Here is a 15,855-nt window from a genome sequence, read left to right on the forward strand (position 1 = left end):
CAGCAGGGTGTATATGTCTTGCGTCACGGAGATATTTAGGATGAGAGGGTGTCATGTGAATATTTGTGTAGCTGGAATTTGTTACTCAGGTGAGGTTTGAAAAAGGTGTATTCATTAACACAGCTTTCCTAAAATATCTTTGTTTGCTCTCTGGTCATAGTCAAACAGGATGAGGATGCGAAACCAGTCGTGTTACATCAGGTGGACATGATATCAGAAGGGTGAAACCATACAGGAGTGTTAAAACAAACCAACAAGCAGTGAAATTTTGTCATTGTTCAGAGACTCTGTAAAAACCCTCCTGATTTCCTCATCCTCTTAACCTAGTTGATAAAACAAACTAGCCTGAACTTGATAGAAACTTCCTCAGAAAAAACCCAACCTGCTTAACACAATACATTTCCTTGATCAGGGGATTCCACAAAATGTTGGAAAACCTTAAGTAGTTCCTGTCTCGTACATGTATTTTCCCCAAATAGTGCCACATCTTTTGGTTGTATAACAAGAAAATTCAGGGTTTTTTCCCTTTAAAGAGACAAAGCCTGGAAGTGAAACCCAGCAGAATCACCAGGAGCCATTACTAGAATAAGAGCTACAGAGACCCCATAGAGTCCCACCATTGATGTGCAGTGACTCTAGAGTCCACTTTCAAACTACATCCTTGGGCTGGTGGGATAAGTTGCAATTGACATTTTGCGCCGGACTTCAGAAACAAGCCTGGCTTTCATGCTGCTGTTTGAACACTGGGGAAATCACTTGCAAAGGTCACTGAGCCCATTTCCTTTCTTTCCTCCCCGTGCATCTAAAGACCTGTAACAGCCCCTTTCAACTGCGCTTCAGTTACCGGCAGACATATTCAAATTTCTATATAGGAAGTAGAAGAAGGTGAAAGTAATCAAAGTACAAATACATTAAGTTGAGACACCATCTTTTATTACAGCTTTTCATATAAAGGACTGAAGACATACTTTTCCTTCCATTTAACAATATGTAATAAAAGCCTGTTTGACTAATCTAAATGCCCTTTCCCTTAAAACGTAGGCCTACTACATGTCTCTGAAGGCCTTCCTCACCATCCCACAAATGATCTATAGAGAAAATACCCTTCTCTCCTACAAACGTCTCAAACAGGTGCAGTCCACCACCTACTCCAAAGTAGTGGGATTTGGTGGCGAGGTAGACCAGGCCATCTGGTGCCAGTAGTCTGTGGAGAGTATCATGTAGGGAAGGGTAGTATGAGGTGTTATAGATAGTCTCTGATGTAAATATGAGGTCATATTTAGGTTGTGGGTCCTCTTTTATTACTAAATCAAGAAATGTACTCCAGTCACCAGAAAAGAAGCGGCACTTTGCTAGTAATGGGTGTTGAGAAATGTCTAGGGCTCTTTTCTTAGGTGGCGGTTTGCCGTCTCTTTCCTCCTGTTTCTCGGTTAGCTTCTTTTTACACCCATCTTCCTTCTGTTTTTTTCCCTTGGCCTTTCCTTCATTGTCTTCTTCACTGTCTACATCGTCGTCTTGGCAGTTTAGCATTACATTTGGCACCGTAACCTGCTCAATAACTGTACTGTTATAATCTTGAAAGTGGACCTCCCCAGCTCCTCTTTTCAGTGCCAAAATCCCCAGCAGCCCCGCTCCACAGCCCAAATCCAAAACAGTTTTGCCCCCAAAAGTTTCTACGTCTTTCTCAATCAGCTCCAGTAGGTCATAAGTGCACTCCCACACCTTCAGCCCTCCCTCATACACGCCTGAGATGAGATCAGACCTCTGCTCCACAGTTCGAGAAAGAATTTTCTCCTCATCCTCTCTCTCTGTGGACGTCTTCTCAAAAACTGTCTCGTTAAGGAAGTGGAGAGGAGGAAGAGTCCCTATGTTAACCGTTTCAGGCACAGCGTCCACAAGGAGGAAGTGCGGATCAGATGGTGGATGGTGCTCTTTGGCTTCTTTTACTGGCTCTGCTGGTTCGGGAATACCCTCAGTCTGAAAAAAAAAAACAAACCAGTTTGGCAGATTAGGGCAAAGGTGTGTTTACTCGGTTAAAAAAAGTACATGGCTGATGAATCTGTGTGACAAACATACAATGACTGTTTAAGTTGACAATGTATTGTCTGCAGATGACACAGATATGACTCAGCAATACTCAAGCTGAAGCCAGACGGAACTAGTCAGACAATGTACTGTTTTCACATTTACATATATATGCATATTATATGTAGTATTTTATCTTTAAAATTTTCAAATATTACTTAAAATTAACATTAGAGTGTTCAGAAAATAGGTTTATACCAGACGACAACGCAATGGATTATAGAGATATTAACTGAATCTATTAACACCAATGGACTGGGGGATTTACGTGACCACTAGAGGGAGTAGTGAGTCGCTCTGCTGGTTCCCCATGATGAGGAAAACTAACAACCTTTGACCAAAGTGTCAGAAAGTGACCAGAAACAACTTTTAAAGACAAAGACAGTGACAAAGTGATAAAAGCTACAATCACCGTTGTTGTTTTCACCACTGGACACAGCTCTAAATGAAAAGAATGGAGTTTCATACTGAAATCACAGTGTTTCTTCTAAATGGAAGAGTTTGATAAAGAGGCTTATGAAGGTATAAAGTTACTATGTGATGTTATTACCGTTGTTAAGTTATCATTTGTTGGTCGTTGATAGTTTAGTATATCAATAAATCAAATAACCCATTTAACCTTAAGTCCATTTCAGTAATGTATGTATATGTAATATGTATAATTAAATAAGCACAAAATGAAATAATAAAAAGGACTGTTAGCTAAATGACAAATTTTCAACTACTGTCCCTTAGTGAGATGGTAAATTAAGAGATAACACAAACAACTGAACAAATACTTATTTTCAACCACCAGAAATAGACAAGCAGCGAGGGTGTGACACAAGACTCAGTTTTAACTTGTTTCACATGACATTTGCTGACATCATACATATCAGATCCGTTACTGGATCTGGTTTTACTCACTTAAGAAATCAGAAACTGTATGATTCAAACATGACTTAAATGTCAAACTCAGAAACACAGAAGTCACACAGCCTGGAGCACGTTAGTTTAATTAAAAAAAAAAAACAAAAAAAAAAAACGCCTAGAATGCCTGTGCTATTCCTTGGAATCTCTGTATCATAGTCATATTATCAGTATGAACTTGTCTGTTTTTGTTTGACCTTTTAAATGCCACCACCTTGACTCATGTGTTGGGATACTCGTAAACTACACCTACTGTGCCAATTATTCACTTGTGTTGAATAATCCTCAAAAACTCATTGTATGTTTATGTGAATGTATGTGTGATGAGACTGCACTGGTTTGTTTTGTGCTAAGAATACATAGGAAATCTTACAATTAGCTACACATTTTCAACATGAAAAACAGGTTGTCATTGTACAATCCTGAATATTAACTGAAAAGATTTAACTCTTTACATAATTCTGAAAAAGAACCACAAACCCTTTTTAAATCAATGACTTATTACAGTGGTTTGGACATTTATGGGTGCCTTATTATTAATTCTGTTAAAATTTCTTAATGGTTTTTATTTCTCTTTCTTTGCCCTGTAGTGCTTCTTTACAATCTTAGTTCTACAGTGACTCTATTCTAACAATCATTGATCATCGTTTTGATATTGTCTCAGCTTTGTTTTCTCTTGGATATTTTCTATAACATAAACATACAGAGACACATTGTACTCATTAAAGAAATATATTTTTAGACCAAATATCTCATAATTGTGAGATCAGGAACTTGTAATTATTATAATTCTACTTCAAACTACTAATGAGTTATTGCTACATGACCTGTAATCTGTGAGAAACATAAAAAATACTGATATATAAAAGAAGAGGCTGTGAAATCTAACAAAATGAGGTGCGTATTTCTGTTCACACTTTCAGTCACATATTCATATGACATGGAAGCTGATCTCATTTTGTAAAATTAAGAAAGTAAAAGCAGTAATAACACACAAATCATTAAAATTAAATAAAAAAGAGATGTGTCATATGTGTCAAGTGAAGTAATCGGAACCAAAAAATGGAAATATGTTCATTAATTCATTTTTGCCTTTTACTTGGAGGACAACTGTAGTTTTTATGGAAAAGCTCTATATATATCAAAAGAATTAACACTTTAGAGTAAGTAATTTGGACATATTAAACCCAAAAAAGCTCTTGAGTTGTTTTCTTTTTATGATAAATGTAAATTAATATGACATAAAAACCTTGCCATGTGTTTTTTTTTTCTTTCATTTCTGTTGTCTATTTTTAGTTATCTATTTTCTACTATTCTTGATATTATTGTATTTTTCTTGATATGTTGAAATGTGAGTGTGGCTTATTTATTTGTACATGTAAGTTCAATAAAATACTTCGTTGTTGTAACTGTCTATGTATTTCTCTATTTTTTTTTTTTTTTTTTTTTTATTACTTCTGTGTCATGTGACCCATAGACCTAAAATCAATGGCGAATAGTAGAATGTCATTGTACAAGTTAGACGCAGGTTATTTTACAGGAATTAAGTACTTATTCAATTTCACAACAATATTTTTAGGCATAAATCTGAATATTTCCAATTGATTTTTGTGATGATGACTGGTTAACAGACTTATATTAACAGGTCAGCGCCAAGTATATACGGCATAAGGTGAATATTTATTTATTTATTATTAGTTATTTTATTTTAACTACTTAGTGAATGTAATGCACTTCCGTAACACTCAACTGCCGTAACGTGTAAAATAATGTCGTGCCTATGCCGTTTCTGATTTCTTCACTTGCTCTTTCCCCCGCCAGAAATATATTTAACTTATACATGCTAATGCACCGTATCTGTCTTTTATTGACAATAGAGGTTTATAATCTCATATTTCAGTCTGATTTTCTCCTCACTTCTTTATTTTTAGCTAACGTTACTCACAGGTTTAACGGCAGTGTCCTTCACTTTCTGCAGATCGTCTCTATCCACATCGTCCGGGTTTGTTGCTTGTACTTGCACGTCAAAGTTAAAGCAAAATGACATGTTGACTAAGAAATAATCAAGGCTAAAAACTTTGCATCCAAGTTTACACCAGAGTCCACATGGCGAGTCGCTGTATAGAGGCGTGTGGTTGAGTCTGCGCAGTGAAGTTAGTTTGAAGTTGGAGATGCAACACACATAGGCGCAGCAAACTCACTTTCACCCACTACTGGCAGTAAAGGGAAGTTATAGCTCGTCTTTCCAGCAACCCATTAGATTTATTTTGATTTTATCATTTCCTGGTTAAAAATTAAAATTTCAAATATGGCCAATATACAGTACTCTTTTAAAAAGCAGATTCCCATCTCATCTCCCTCTACAGTCCAACTGTCACTGACTACAAAACTCCTCAACAATTATTAGGCAATTATTATTTGCCTCAGAGATTAAAAGTGTTAAGTCTTACATACTTTAATAAGATGAACTGGAAAACAAAAGTTTTTGTCAGATAATGTTTTCAGTGTGAATGATAAAGTGTTATTACATATAAATAAGCTGGTTATTGTACATTTATAGTCTGAATGTACTGTAATGTGCAGAGAGTGTTCTGAAGTAGATCTGAGTCAAACATTCCTTTTGAGTAAAACCCATTCTCTTATTAAGTCTCTTATTATTTTTGATATGTGTTATACTACTATGAAACAGACAGTTTATTGTGATATTTAAAATACTGTTATAAAATTCAGAATTCATTTTTGATGTGTAACACTGTTATGAAATGGAAAGAGTTTATTTTTGATATGTATAACATTTTTACATTTAGTGCAGGCTTGGTAAGAATTTATTTTAATCTGTGCAAGATTTGTTAAGTTACTTTGGGGAGCTGACATGGGAAAAAGATGGGGCGAGAGTATACAAGTTGAACTTCATTCCACTCCATTTTGAATATGTTTTTTAAATGTTTTTCCTTATTGTTTTGTCTTAAATGTTGATATGCAAAATAAAAAAATAAACAAACAATTCTCAGAATGTCATGGTTTGAGACAAAACTGTATCTTAAAAACTAATGCCATCCAGGATTTTTGACTTGACACTTTGAAAATCCAAGAAACACTGCAATTAGTGAGAAAAAAACAGGCTTTTTTTTCTAAATTAATATTCTCTTCCTTTGTTTTTTAAATTATGTTTACAAAACCTGCATTTTAACAAAATATTCAGTTCAATTAAATTTTTTTTGTAGAGCCCTATTTCACACTAGATTGTCTAGTTCTATATGAAAACAAACAACAGTCAAATACAAAACAGAAGATGAAGGAAATGGATTAATGTCCCATGCATCCCCTGTCCTTAGACGCTCCTTCTTGGCAAGGAAAAACTCCAAAAACCCAGTGGGAAAAGAGAAACCTCAGGGTGAACCACAGTGAAGGAGAGATCCACTCCCATGGACAGACAGGCTATAGATGCACCAGGACTGATGGACATCCATTTGCAGATGTATTTCCAGTCTGTAAAGATGTACTTGGGTGGGGGCACATGAGGGGTTCCTTCTAGCCAGACGAGACAGGTGAGGGTGAGAAGGTCCATCCAGACAGGGCCTCTCACTCTATTTTATCACACAATGAAAATATCTTTGTCCACACAATGCAAAAAATTATAATAAGCTGGTACAAACACGTAAGCAAAGCATTATTTCTGTTGGACTTAAAACTACAGAAACTGTGTATAATACAGACAGAAACAATAAAAGGACATGCACAAAATGGGGGGAAACGTCACCATTTTAGAATTTCCCAGTTTTCCCTGCCCATAGGCTACAGATACACACAAACCAGAGTTGTAAAAAAAAATCTTGATTTTGGATTTTTTTTTATCTCTGTTTTTGCAACCTAATACACTGTTTATGTGTGGAAGAGAGGCCCAAAAGTATAGAAAAATATTCATTTTGATGTATATCTGCATCAGTGTCATCATTTGTGTGAAAGAATTACACTGAAACACATATTGCTAATAACAGATATACCTCATATAAATAGAAATAAAAGATACAAAACTGGACAGACTGTATGTATGTGTGGACTCAGAAGGTGAGGAAAAACTGGCCTAAATTCTAATTTATCAAAATCTTGTTATATTGTGTTAAATTTTGCATTGTCGCTTTGTGGATGAATTTTATATATTCTTTATATGAAATGATACAGAAATGCAAAAATCAAAGTGATGATAGAAATGAATGGGGACTCAGGAAAGATGGAGGGATCCTCTACATGACAAACCTAAAACTAACTTCATCAAAGTGATAATTTTGGAACTTCAATACCCACAATGCTTATACTCCAACCACTGATAACCAGTTTGTTATTCACTATTAAATTTGAAATGATTGTAGTTTTTTCCACGTGTCCAGTGAAATAAATTGGAGTTCTGAAGAGTTTTGAATTAAAAAACGCGTGTAACTCTGTTGAATCAACATTTTGCATACTTCCTGACTCCAATAACCATGATGCCTTTAACTGCTCCCCTGACGCATGCGCATTGGTTCTGAATAGGGATTCGGATGTGTTATGAGTGACAGAAGCGTTCTGCTCCTGCTCTTCTTTGCTAATATATGTCGATAATATTATTTTGGCCTCCTTTCTGAAAATGTCGACGGGCTCGTGGATAAGGGCAGTTTTCTTGCACTCGTAGAAAAGTAAGTATTCACAATTTGACATTCGCCATGTGATAAAATACAGTGAGAGGCTTAGCTCAGTGTCGGATATTTAGGATCATACGGTGTCACATCCAGACAAAAGGGATTTGGGAGCGTCAGGATCCAGTGACATTTCAGCAGCAGGGTACGTTATGTTTGATACAGTAAAAAGTGGTCATGGTTTTAAAAGGTGACAGAAGAGCTGCTTTAAATCAATTTATATATGAAGAAACAAAAAACAAAACCTAACACTGACTGATGGAGCTGGGCCGAGCGTTTCCAGTAGAAGTCACCACTCCAGACCTCTGTCCAACACATGCATCCCCACCCAGACTCCACCCGGACTCCACCTAGGCTGGAATGCAGACAAGCCAGACTGTTGTGTCTCTCTAAGCTTTTTACATCTAGACAGCCAGCCTTTCAACAGACATGTCCATTTGACCACTCAGCTTTTGTTACACTTTCTTTTGGCTGCATCTGATGAAGCTAAGGGGTCACTTGATGCTGTTAGTGATGATGGTGAGTTACAGACAACTTTACCCTGAAATACAGGTTGGAAGTTTGGTAGAATAGACTTGACTACAGCTCAAAGGATTAGTTGTTTGATTGGTAACTAAGATGGTAATGAAGTCCCAAAGGCACGTGTTTTCATCACTGACTGCCTGTTGAACACATCCTAGGGCTGTAGATATTTTGTCTAAAAGCAGTAATGAAACCTTATTGAATTAGAGCTAATTAATAAAGTAACATTAATTCAAAAGTGCAAGTTAACCGCAGTTTTTAAGATTACAGTTTTGGGTCAAAATGTGAAATTCTATAAATTAGTTAGAAACTAAAGGAATGTCTGTCTCAGAGCTACTAGTTCTACTTCAAAACACTGTCGGCATGTTAGAATACATTTACTTTTCAGATTCCACCTAGTGTAAGATTGTTTTATCTAGTACATAAAATACATAAACTTAATCGTGTATTGTGAAATTTATAGGATGGAAAGAATAACCTTTACTGTAAATTTGAAGATGGATTCTTTTGTGCAACACTGAGAGGGATGGGTGAGGTACGTTTTGATATTTTGCTGAGATGACTGCATGAATATGGACTCAAAATCTTCTAAAAGAAGGAAACATGCTTTTGTGTTTTTATTTATTTTGATTTATACATTGATTCTTTACTCTGAAATCCTGTATGGCAAGACAGTAATGAGCTGCTGTAAATGTTTTTGTTTGTTACACCCACTCTCAATGTATATAGTTTGTGTATCTGTCAAATTTTTCAATGTTTGTAAAAACCTAAATTCTTTCATTAAAAAGAGAATAAAAAAAAAAGAAAAAAACGTTAGCCAAGCAGCTCTTTTGTCATTTGCTTTCAAAATCATCCTGACAAAGTATCTAAGATTTGAGTATATAATTTCCAAAAACTAGTGTTATGACTTGTTTATATAAATAGCACTTTTTATACACAGAGGTATTTTAAGGGCCTTTTTTTTTTTCATCATGAGGGCAGGACTACAGTTGGACAGAAACATGTGTCCTATGTCAGCTTGACCTAAAGTTATGAACGTAACAGATGCTGCCCTTTTCTTTTAGGTGTGCGGATACTACAGATGCAGGATGCGGTGGTGTCCCAGCTCTGTTCTTCACCTGCTGCGTTGTGTGCGCTTACGATCATGGCCCAGGAGAGGAAGAAACAGAGTGCCTCAGTGCATGAGCGAAATCTGGGCCTACATAAAACTCCTGGTGCAATCACTTTACTTTAACACCCTCACTGACTCTGATGTGGTTTTTGACTCAATCTTTGAGCCAGTGTTTTGGACCGTGGATTATGTTACCCGCTGGTTTGGTGTGGTGAGTGTGTGTGCTTATCTTCATGCACATTTAGTTAGTCCTTGGAGATTTTAAGTTGTTCCTGATCTTTGTTCTATCTTTCTTTCATCTCTGTTCCTAAGGTTTTTGTTTGTCTGGTGGTAATACTGACCAGCTCCATTGTGGTGATAGCTTATGTCGTCCTCCTGCCACTGGTCCTCAACACTTACTCGCCTGCATGGATTGCTTGGCATGTTTGCTATGGCCATTGGAATCTTGTCATGATTGCTTTCCATTACTACAAGGCGGCCAAAACCTCTCCCGGTTTCCCCCCTACAGTAAGAAAGAGTTCCAGTTTTCAGCAGAAGCGAAAATAGCGCCTCTAATCAGGGCTTAAATTAAAGTAACGCAAATGTGTCTTGTCTTACAGGTAAAAAATGACACGCCTTTTGTGTCTGTGTGCAAAAAATGCATTGTACCCAAACCAGCTAGAACACACCACTGTGGTATCTGTAACAGGTATGTCATTACCATTTTGTTAAAAGGCCTGAACAATATGATGAAAATGTGTGGTTTGTGACAACATTGTTTAATTTTGCAATGATAGTATGACTTGAATTAAATACTTTTTGTTGTGTCCATATGAGTAATGCATGTCTGGCTGCTTTAATACTGATAGAATAGACTCTACTTTGTATAATATATGCTCACAACTACCAACCAAATAAACAGAAGATTAAATAAATAAATCATAAATTACAACTAAGACAAAAAAAATTACAGCTATAAGTAATTAATGTTTAATTTTTTCTATTACTTTTATAGTTAGGAAGTTGCCACATTTTGATCATGTTTTGTACTGTATTTGTATCATGTTATATCTCCTGAATCCAAAATAACCTCAAATAGCAGAAACTCTGCTCTTTTTTTTTTCCACCTTTAGTTCTTCTCATTAGCCTCACATTTCTCTCCTTCCTCTGCCTTCCAACTTGCTAACTTTGCACTCAACACAAAATCATCTAGCTTGTTTTACCCGATACATCAAGTATTGCCATGTTAAGGTTGAATGCATCACTACTTTTGTGTTTCATTGCTTTTCTAGTATTTTTTTTTTTTTTTTTTTTACAGTGTGTATGTTTATAATAAAAATCTAGATTATCAATCAGCACACAAAGTTGTGGGCCTATTTTGTTAGCATCAGGGGATTCACTGCCTTTGTATACTATCTCTTGTGAGATGTTTGTTAAACCACCAGCACCAAATTGGTGAGAAAAAAGTTCTTGTGGCCCTTTAATGTCGTAAAAGACACATTATGCTGTACATGTACCTTGTGAGATCATAGTTAGTATTTTCCTTTTTCTTTGCAGGTGCATTCTGAAAATGGACCATCATTGTCGTATCCTTTATGCTGGTGTTTATCCCCACTTAGGTTTTTCATGTCACAAAATACATTTCACATATTCTGCAGAGACACAAAGACACTTTTCCTCAATTTCAGGGATACAGCCTGGTTGAATAACTGCGTGGGACACTTTAACCACCGATATTTCTTCTCCTTCTGTCTCTTCATGACCTTGGGCTGTGTCTACTGTAGCATCAGTGGTAGAAACTTGTTTCTAGATGCATACAACGCTCTTGAGGTGAGAAGATTTTACTCCTACCATGCTGTTTGGTTGCTGTTTCCTGTGGGCTTTGTGTCCTTGTTTAGCTTGTTGCGTTCTTTGTAACTTTTTCCTCTGTCTGCTGTCTTTTTCTGTTGGGTTTAGCTGTTCTTTGCTGACACTGCTTTGTTTCTGTCTTTAACACTTGGGTTTGTGTATGCGGGCTGCTCCATTAGCGCTTTAAGCATTTGGATATGGAAAAACCAGGGGTGCCAGTAACTGGGATTGGACCTCTAATAGGGCTTCTCCCTCCTGGCCAGGTATATTCTCAAATGCACAAACAGTTATATGATGACACTATTGTTATTATCTAATTAGTCTTATCCGTGTAATTTCTTCTCTTTTATTTATTGAAGACACAATATCAGACACCTGCACCCCCATACACCTTTAAGGACAAAATGATTAACAAGAGCATCATCTACATGTGGGTCCTCACCAGGTAAAATATTTCTTACTTTATTTCAAATATGAGCCTTTACACCTAATGCAGAGTGTGTTCAAAGATCACGTTGCAAACTAAGTTAACTCCAGTTTTGCATACTCAAAGTGTAAAAGTGATGACAAACACACTAGTATTATTTTCCATGCTTTCTAATCCAAATTGACTGAGGCTTTACAAGGAGCAGTTTGATTGGCATGCCTTAAATAACCTCCTGATCATACAAACGGATAGTGAGCTTATTATAAACAGTCTGCAGTACTTTGTGTGAACTTTAATTTTGTAATGAAACATTAGAACAGGTCCTTTGTCTTTGATCACCTTGGCTGTAGCTCAAGTATAAAGTGTTTTGTTGTTTTAGCACAGTGGGAGTGGCCCTGGGAGCACTTACTATTTGGCACGGCGTTCTTATATCCAGAGGAGAGACCAGCATAGAAAGACACACGAATGGTAAAGAAACAAAGCGAATGGCAAAACGGGGCAAAGTAAGTATTGTCATTGTAAAATTATATTTTTGCATGATGGCTCAAACACTTTGCATGAATGGAAATTAGTTCCTTCAGTTAAGGTGGCAAAGACGTTTAACAAATTTTAACGACTCCTTTTTTATTTACCGTCCTGACAGGTTTACAGGAACCCATTCAGTTATGGCAGGTTGAATAACTGGAAAATCTTCCTTGGTGTAGAGAAGAGAAGGTGTGTAGCTCTGTTCTTTCTTGATATATAGACTACTCATACACCAAAACCCCCAACATAAATATGCAAGTTTTTTTTTGACACTTAAGTAATCTGTCTAAAGTCGGTGATTGATTTCCTTCACACCGCCAGCAGATGAGTTTTTTTTTTTTTTTTTGATTTCACTGTGTCACATTCAGGGTCACAAATGCCGCATAAAACAGAACAACAGACTCCCCTCAAACCAGAACATCTCTCTTTTCAGTGTTTCAGTGTACTATGGAGACAAATAATTCATAGTTCAGTTGATAAATGTGTTGTTCCCAAGTTGTGTCCTTCATGCAGCAATCTACGTCACATTTGTTCACAAGCCACTGTTTTAGGAAGGCTTTTGCATAGTGTCACACCTTTATCTCAAGCGTCCATTTCCTCAACTGTAAATTAATCATTCAGAGAGTACCGGTGAAATTATTACCCATGATCACGTAGAATACACGTCATTGTTGTTCTCATGCTCATAATCATTTAGAATACACTAACTGCTGTTGTCATTTCTTGGTTTGCTTTTGACATGAGGTTATTTTTAACTTTGAACATTATTTTAAGGGTGTATAGCAGTGGTTTCCAACCTTTTTTGGCTCGTGACCCCATTTTAACATCACAAATTTCTGGCGACCCCAGACATTCAAAATGGAGACAGTTTTTTTGCTAAAATTTATTTGTTTTTGATCATGTAATAGTTTGCTATACTATGTTGCAAATAAATGTTAATTTAGACGACATTAAAGCTATGTAATGTATATTATTATGGACGGAGGCAGAAAAGCCAGGTGTAGATTACTGCACAAAGTGAGATTTTTTTTTTCCTTGGTCAGGATATGTACAGTCAGTCCAGCTTGTATTTACAAGGCTGCAAATTAATACTGAAAAACACAATAACTCAAACTATGAATTATGAAAGAGCTGCAGCATCTAAAACTGACCACAATGAACATTTGAAAGATAAACAGTATCACAGTGCTTCAGTTTCACCTTCAGAGTTTGTCATGTCTTTTATGTATTGTGATTGTCTCTGTCAACTCACTGCATATTTTTTATTAGTCTCTTTTTTTTTTTTAATCAATTTCTAGAAACTTCAGGTGACCTCATTTGAATCTGGTCCCGAGGTTGAAAAACACTGGTGTATAGGTTGACTAGATCATAAAATTTTAGTGTTTGCATATCTTCACTGCACAGTGAATAAAGCTGGCCCGAACAAGCCACAGTTTTGGACTTCAGAGAGATTTCTTCAACAGTATTTGATACAAAGATTAAAATTGTTTTTGGATGTTGATTTTCATGTGGGCCCAGATGAAGCCTTGAACACAATATACCCACCTAAGTACAAGATAACCCTCTCAACCCAAGCTCTAACTATGCATAAACCTGAAAAATACCAGTTGTCCTCATTGTATGAAATACCTGTGGCTACTGCAGAATCATTTGACCTGAATGAATGATGTTTGCTGCAGATTGTCCTCAAATGCCAGAATTAATGGGCTTTTGTCCACTGTGAAAGGGTTATTAAAGGCATCTTCACATCACTTTGTCTCCCTTGGTTTATAACATGTTAGCTAATGTTTTGTTTGGTTTCTTTTGTCTCTAGTCATTGGCTGACACGTGTTTTACTTCCCTCTGGACACGCCCCACACGGTGACGGAATGACATGGGATTTCCTTCCAATTAAAAAAGACTTGGTACCTGTATGACAGACTTTCAACCGGCACACTTGTAGCCTACTTTTTAAACAGTCTTTTTATCCAGCCCGCTCTGGTCGTTTGATCAGAGGTTTTTTGCATGATAGCTTCATACAACAGAAGAGTTTCACCCTCCAATACCTCAAAAATGCACTGTGGCATTGCTCATGGTTTGATGGTCTATATTTTTCAGCAGAGAAAATGCAATGTGTCTTGTATTCTTTGTTCTTCACTGGGCTTTTCTTGGGATTCTCCTAGAAACTGGTCTTACTTGACTCAGCATTGTGCTAAAGATGGGTTTGATGTTATTCTAAGCCATGTGTACTGACTGACATATCACTGGACTGAAGTACCTGTAAAATAATAATCATAGAAAAACATACACACTTTATGGTTCACTGCTTGTCCTACCCAAGATTATGTAAATTCATAAAAAAAAAGAGAAATAGAAATGTCAGAGGTTTGTGTTCCCATCAGCTGCCTTCACAATCCCATCCCTGTTTCATTTAGTCCATTCATCATTTTAAATGTTTAACACTGATGTACCATGACAATGTGTTATTTATCTGAATTTTGTACTCGATAATAAGTTAATAAATCTTTATAAAGTGCTTTATTTAAGTAATTTACAGTGTCTGTTGTCTTCACTTGCTGCTAAACATACATGTATGTTGCTATATATGTAAATTACCATTTAAGCTAAACGGCACCCAGTCATAAGTCACTGTTTATTATCCAGGCTGTTACGTCATGATTTGTGTGGACAGTAGATAAACTCTTCTTCTACTGTTATGTCACAGTGCCGTGTGTTTAGAGCAGAACCATAGACATGTGGGCATCAGTTGAGGATTAATTGTGATTCATGCCAGATCTGATCTGCAGATTCTTATGAATATATTACATCAGAAATAAGTAGACCGAAAAACATTAGAGACCAGTAAATTGAAAGAATGCTAGCAAGGGATTCTTCTATTTTTAGTGACATGCATCAAAATTTTACCTGCACGGAAATGTGAGCAAATGGCAGTAATAAATATTTCATATTCAGTAGTAGTTTAGAGAACATGTTCTGATATTGTCAGCAGAAATGAGCAATAGAATGGGGAAAAAAAACAGACTGTGGGATGATGACAGATTTAAGCTGTTTTTAACATCTCTCGCTATATTGTGCTTGTGACACTATCAACTCTGAAACTGTATTTGATCTTATGAAAAGCTGTCAATTTGGATAAAGACATCATTTTAATAGAAAGACTCCCCCAACTAAAAGCAAAATGGAAAAAAAAGATGAATTGTGCTGATAAAAGTCTGTCTTGTGATTAAAAAACAGTATTCTTTAATAATAATGAAGTGGGAGGACTTAAAATGTGTATTGATTGCGCTAATGTACATTTAGATAGACAGATAGATGTACTTTATTTATCCCAAACTGGGAAATTGCAGTCTAGCAGCAGCATGGTACACATTCAATACCAATATAGTACCACAGCAAACATGAGTAAAGAGAATATAACACAAGAGCAAACACTGTACACTGTACACTCTAAATTAGTATAAAAGATCTGGGTAGGATCTGGAAAACTGTAATGTACTGAAAAATAACTGTAATATGCTTGAGATAAAACTGACATGTTCTGCATGACCACATCCTTATTTTGCTAGACATGTTCAGTATTCTGATAAAGACTGAGATTAATTCATAATCCAAAGTAGCTTTAGCTTCATTATTATTTTTTCCCTCAAATACTGCACATTTTATCATTTTGGGCAAATGCAAACCTTTCTTCTCAGTAGGAACCAGAGGTGAGTTTTGTAGTTATAATATAGATTTTGCTCTTTTTACTCCAGTCTAAATGTCTGTGGATCATCTGG

At 36.3% G+C, this 15,855-nt stretch overlaps 2 protein-coding genes across 5 annotated transcripts; one reads left to right on the top strand and one right to left on the bottom strand.

Annotated features, from left to right (window-relative positions):
• Positions 1-911: 911 nt before the first annotated feature.
• mettl18 (methyltransferase 18, RPL3 N3-histidine) lies at positions 912-5,150 on the bottom strand. Its single transcript, XM_030155202.1, has 2 exons — positions 4,940-5,150; positions 912-1,977 (listed from the first exon to the last, which is right to left on the bottom strand). Exons 1-2 carry the CDS (start codon positions 5,039-5,041, stop codon positions 1,015-1,017), a joined length of 1,065 nt encoding a protein of 354 aa, XP_030011062.1. The 5' UTR covers positions 5,042-5,150; the 3' UTR covers positions 912-1,014.
• A 2,359-nt stretch (positions 5,151-7,509) lies between these two features.
• Positions 7,510-14,608, top strand: zdhhc16a (zDHHC palmitoyltransferase 16a). Of its 4 annotated transcripts, none has more exons than XM_030156287.1 (11): positions 7,510-7,667; positions 9,254-9,511; positions 9,613-9,807; positions 9,900-9,988; positions 10,837-10,865; positions 10,976-11,109; positions 11,307-11,390; positions 11,487-11,572; positions 11,934-12,057; positions 12,198-12,268; positions 13,893-14,608. In XM_030156287.1, the coding sequence occupies exons 2-11, from the start codon at positions 9,278-9,280 to the stop codon at positions 13,993-13,995; spliced, it is 1,149 nt and encodes a 382-aa protein (XP_030012147.1). In that variant the 5' UTR covers positions 7,510-7,667; positions 9,254-9,277; the 3' UTR covers positions 13,996-14,608. The 4 variants fall into 4 exon arrangements, 3 of the variants coding, with proteins under 3 accessions (XP_030012147.1, XP_030012148.1, XP_030012146.1); XR_003937506.1 differs by lacking the exon at positions 7,510-7,667 and adding an exon at positions 8,081-8,186 and having other exon boundaries at positions 11,939-12,057; positions 13,893-13,963; XM_030156286.1 differs by lacking the exon at positions 7,510-7,667 and adding an exon at positions 8,091-8,186.
• Positions 14,609-15,855: the final 1,247 nt, after the last annotated feature.

Source organism: Sphaeramia orbicularis, chromosome 15, assembly GCF_902148855.1.
Source record: "Sphaeramia orbicularis chromosome 15, fSphaOr1.1, whole genome shotgun sequence".
Lineage (NCBI taxonomy): Eukaryota > Metazoa > Chordata > Actinopteri > Kurtiformes > Apogonidae > Sphaeramia > Sphaeramia orbicularis.

Excerpts from the sequence above, each read along its gene's own strand:
- mettl18 (XM_030155202.1), bottom strand. The coding sequence starts at position 5,041 with ATGTCATTTTGCTTTAACTTTGACGTGCAAGTACAAGCAACAAACCCG. Across the intron at positions 1,978-4,939 it reads AGGACACTGCCGTTAAACCT|ACTGAGGGTATTCCCGAACC; the intron begins GTGAGTAACGTT and ends TTTTTTTTTCAG.
- zdhhc16a (XM_030156286.1), top strand. The coding sequence starts at position 8,148 with ATGAAGCTAAGGGGTCACTTGATGCTGTTAGTGATGATG. Across the intron at positions 11,391-11,486 it reads GGCTTCTCCCTCCTGGCCAG|ACACAATATCAGACACCTGC; the intron begins GTATATTCTCAA and ends TATTTATTGAAG. Across the intron at positions 12,269-13,892 it reads CTTGGTGTAGAGAAGAGAAG|TCATTGGCTGACACGTGTTT; the intron begins GTGTGTAGCTCT and ends TTTTGTCTCTAG.